At 45.1% G+C, this 4,766-nt stretch overlaps 1 protein-coding gene across 1 annotated transcript; it reads right to left on the bottom strand.

Annotated features, from left to right (window-relative positions):
- Nucleotides 1–2,635: 2,635 nt before the first annotated feature.
- LOC123168092 (AAA-ATPase ASD, mitochondrial) lies at nucleotides 2,636–4,419 on the bottom strand. The gene has a single exon (XM_044585953.1). It carries the CDS (start codon nucleotides 4,375–4,377, stop codon nucleotides 2,830–2,832), a length of 1,548 nt encoding a protein of 515 aa, XP_044441888.1. The 5' UTR covers nucleotides 4,378–4,419; the 3' UTR covers nucleotides 2,636–2,829.
- Between the last annotated feature and the right edge of the window lie 347 nt (nucleotides 4,420–4,766).

The following is a 4,766-nucleotide window of genomic DNA, read 5'->3' on the forward strand; positions in this document are numbered from 1 at the left end:
GTTGTCAAGATTGAACCCTTTTTCTTAATGCTGACTTCATGTCGCTATTTTGATTCTTTGCAGAGCCATGTTCACACACTCCCCATCTTCCCATTCATTAGTAAAGCACCTGCTAATGTTAATAAACTATTGCTATTATATTGGCGCAAATGTGTCACTGTTTTAAATAGCCCGATATAGCTCCGCTATAGCACGCTATAGCGTTTACAAAAGGTCTTGCGCTAAGAGACTTTGGTCCAAACAAATGAACAAACATTTTAAATAGCGCGCTATAGCTCCGCTATAGCATTTGGAAGAGGTCCGCCGCTAAGATGCTTAGCGCGCTATTTAAAACTATGAAATGTGTACAGTGTGATCATCTCCCATCATCTTCCTATGGTTCCTGCTCCCAGTGTTGATCATTATTCTCCTGTGGGTATCAAAGAAATAGAATGTAAGTAGGATGACCCTAATTTTTTTTATCCCAATAATGGATTTGGCATATGAGAGTGTGACGTTTTTCTTACTGAGGTTCAGTAGCAGTCACCATTCTTCAATCATTTATGAAAGGATCTAAAAAAACATTTCCTAGCTGATATGTATTCCAAATCCCGACTTAGAAATGGTCATTTTAGATGGAGCGGAGTACACAATTATTATAGTTACATTTGTTTTCTTGCCGGACCAAGTTATTTAATAATGATATGAATATCTTGCAATATGGTTGGTGGTGTGTTAGACACTTGATCAAACAAATAACTTTTTCAGAATAAATGGACCCAAGTTGTTTTTAGAACTTGCTTCCCTGCATATTCTATGGACTCCATGAAGATTTAAATCACATCAGATATAAACCATGTTTCAAAGAAATGTACTCAGATAGCCATCCAAATGAAGATGCTCTTTAGTTCTCATTCTCATTGTTGTGAGTGTTGTGAGTGCACGGAAGATAGCTTATGCAATTCATAGTGTTGTCTTTGATTGTATGAGTATTTTGTTTGCCGTTACATTGGGCAATATAATGTTTCAGAGGTCATGGGCCATGATAAGTTAGAGTTTGATGTACCACCATGTGGTGGTCATAAACTTGCAGTGGAAGGATACCGACAAATCGCATAGCATGGCAATATGGTTATTTCCATGACGCTTCCCTATGGCATGTTCTAGGTACGCTTTTTCTGTGACATTATTTGTATGACATGGGAAAGTGATTGATGTAATGCTCAAGCTTCGTGTTATGATACTATCATGTGATTTCCATTGTTTGTTCTTGCGTATGGATATTTGTGTGCTAGCGTTGGACCTTTATTTTCTTTACTTCTAGCGTAATGTGTTTTAAGGTCACACTTTGGTTAGTCCCATATATTTATGTGAAGGATTGCTGAAATGAACTACAAAATTTGATCGTCGCCTTTTCAGCATTCTTTATGTTTAGCATTCTCCTATTGTAGGTTTGCTATTTGGTAGACAATCATCTACGTACTTAAGAAAATGAAATGTATATTGACTTTTGTTATTTATGTAAGGTCGTAGTACAACTGATAATAATAATATATATTGTGACTATATTACATGCTTGCTAATAATAATACCATCTCCAAACATAGCATTTGCATACTGATGAAATGTAGCCTAAGTTCGAACAAGTGTGTCATAGCGTAGCTTATGAATAATGTACCTTTTCAGATTAGTACATGCCATTTTTTGCCCTGAAACTGTAGGTTATAGAAGCTCTTCTGATATTCTATAGCTCATCTTTCGTTTTATTATATAGGTATTACATGGTTAGTGTTTGTTCAGTGAACGGTCAGCCTAACTAGACCTGAAGCTCATACACATGTCCTATCTCGGCGAGGGCATGTGTTTGTGCATACTCCTCCCTGTTCAAGTGCTAACGCAGACAAATGCATTAATGAATGTCTACTTTGGAACTGTGTATTGTCTTTTTGCTGGTAATATATTTGTGTTAGAGCATAACCAATGTTAAGTATTCAAGCAGTCATGTGGCGTAAGCATTGTAAATTTGAACTGTTCAAAATATATACATGATTGAAATTTATTATTTCTAAAATAGACAGGCGCGGCAACGCGGGCCTTCATGGTCTAGTATCCATCAAAACATGCTCATCATAACGTCAGAGGTGTTCGGGCTGAACCATTTTTCACCACCTTCAACATGGTGACCACAAGGTGAGCTTGCGTGCGCTGGTAAGCAATGCTTCGCATTCTCTTTCCTGATCATTGGCATGTGTCTGTGTCTTCGGGTCTGCTGTAGCATTTGTATACTTTATCAGAGCAAGGAAGTTTTATAGGCGAGTTATATACGCTAGACTGCTGTCTTTTTGTTTTGTAAACGACGCTCTGTTTTTGTTCTGTTCTTACAACAATATCATGTTACATTTGGTCAGGGCTGAAGGAATGCAGAATTGGGTTGCTTAATTAGTTAATTAATTAATGAACGGGCCAATTCAGATTTGGGTTGCTTAATTAACTCTAGGAGCAGGAGAAATTCGATTGCTAATTGCGTATTGTCACTGTCATGCGTAGTGGCGACATTGTGTTGGTGAAATGGTAATGAAGCCTGCATGATACCATGTTTATTTTTTAATTCCCTGAAAAAAACTTGTTAGCCTTTTGGTGTATGAAAAGCGTGTGGTTCTTGTTACTGTAGCATTTTGTATTGTTGCACGCTTTATATGCAGCAGCATTACAAGTGAGAGAAGAAAGAAATATTGTTTCAGTTGAGAGGTGCATTATTTTTCTCTCACCAAACACTGCATTTTTGTTTTGTAAGGGAGCACTAGTGAACAAGCTCATTCTTTTTCCTTGGCTTCCTGTCGTGATGTCACTTCACTTGTCACCTTGCTTAATATCCCCATTGGCTGCCTCGGGTGCTTTGTCTTTGTCTTTGCCTTTCTTCACCTCTGTCTCCTCTTTCTCCTTGGCTTTCTTCGCTTGAGCCTCCTCTGCCTCCTTCACCTTGGCCGCCGCCGCTTCCTCCTTGGCCTGCTTGAGCGCCTCGATTAGGCCTATCAAGCACACATCCGGGTCCCTCTTTTTCTTCTTCGACATGGGCATCAGGTTCTCTGCAACGTCAGCGGGCGACATGTCGGTCTCCTCGAGCAGGCGCTGGACTTCCCCAAACAGCTCGTGCTCAATGACATCTAGGTAGTTCTTGGCGAGCACCTTGAAGCCCTCAAAGCGGCAGTAGGACATCTCGATGTGCTTGTCCATCCTGCCCCGCCGGATCAGCGCCGGGTCCAGCTTCTCCTTGTGGTTGGTGGTGAAGATGATGATCCGCTCACCTCCGCAAGCAGACCACAGCCCGTCGATGAAGTTAAGCAGACCCGAGAGCGTCACCTTGGTGGCATCGTCCTTCTCTGGCTCTATCGGTAGCTTGGGCTTGTCATCGTTGTCGGAGTCCTTGTTGCTTGAGGCCTTCTTGTCCTTGCGGCGTTTTCCTGTGAAGTCGACGGAGCAGTCGATGTCCTCTATGACGATGATGGACTTGCCCGTTGTCTCGATGAAGAGCTTCCGTAACTCGGTGTTGTTCTTGACCGCCGTGAGCTCGAGGTCGTAGACGTCATAGTCGAGGAAGTTGGCCATGGCGGCGATCATGGTAGACTTGCCGGTGCCAGGCGGTCCGTAAAGAAGGTACCCGCGCTTCCACGCCTTGCCGACCTTGGCATAGTATTCCTTGCTCTCCTGGAAGGCCATGAGGTCGTCGATGACAGCTTCCTTCTCATCGGGGTGCATGGCGAGCGTGTCAAAGGTGGCGGGGTGCTCGAAGGGGACATGGCTCCAGACGCTTTTGCCCTTGTAGGGGTTCCAACTACCACTAGCATTGTTGGTGAAGAGGCGGCGTTGGCGGTTCTTCACAGTGACAGCGCGGCCCTCGCCGAGTACGAAAGGAAGGTAGGAGTCAACGACAAGGTCGCGGTGCCGCTGATGGAAGACGACTCGGTAGAAGCGCCTCTCGTCCCCGCCGGGGTATAAGCTGATGACGTTGGCCTTGGACTGCCTCTTGGAGGCGTACCACCAGATGGTGATCCCGGAGAAGTCGTCAGTGACCTCCTCGTGGTCGTCCACGGAGACCCGGAGGTTCTTGCTGTCCTTGCCGAGCTCAGCCTTGAGCTTGCGCGCGCGGCGGGCGCAGGCATCGCTGAGGTAGGCCTCGACGGCAAGGAAGAAGTCGCTGCGCTGGAAGCGCTCGGCGCCGTACTCGGAAATGGTGATCTGGAGGTAGGGATTGAAGAAGGCAGCGAGCTTGGCGGCCCACGTGGTGAGGTAGAGGCGGAAGGTGGGGGGCACGTAGTTCTGCACCACGGACCAGAGGAAGATGACGGTCGCCACCGCCGATCCGAGCCCCGCCCACCTCTCCACCACCGCCGGTGCCATGGCCGGACCTAGCGCTCCTCTTGATATTGTGTGGATGTAAAGCCGTAGTGACCTGGACTGGAGTGGACATGCGTGTACATGTTGCGTATATAATGACATGCGTGTGTGGTGATTTTGCTGAAGTTGAAGCTTAGCTAAGCACGTGCTGTCGTGATCGTTGGGGCCGGAGCAGGTGAGGAGAACCGGCGAGCGTTGATCGAACAGTCCATGGAAACGAGATTACTTAATGGATCCAATGGCAAATGCAGACTTGGCTAGCTCAGTTTTGTAGCCAACCAGATGCGTCAGGATTGCGATTGTTAATTGCATCATGAAACATTTTTTAGACGATTGATTGCATCTTGTTACAACAGGCTAGTATAAAATTTTGCATGTGTATTATACAATAG

Source organism: Triticum aestivum, chromosome 7D (genome assembly GCF_018294505.1).
Source record: "Triticum aestivum cultivar Chinese Spring chromosome 7D, IWGSC CS RefSeq v2.1, whole genome shotgun sequence".
Taxonomy (NCBI): Eukaryota; Viridiplantae; Streptophyta; class Magnoliopsida; order Poales; family Poaceae; genus Triticum; species Triticum aestivum.

What these genes read in the sequence shown, in the direction of transcription:
- LOC123168092 (XM_044585953.1), bottom strand. Translation starts at nt 4,377, where the DNA reads ATGGCACCGGCGGTGGTGGAGAGGTGGGCGGGGCTCGGATCGGCGGTG.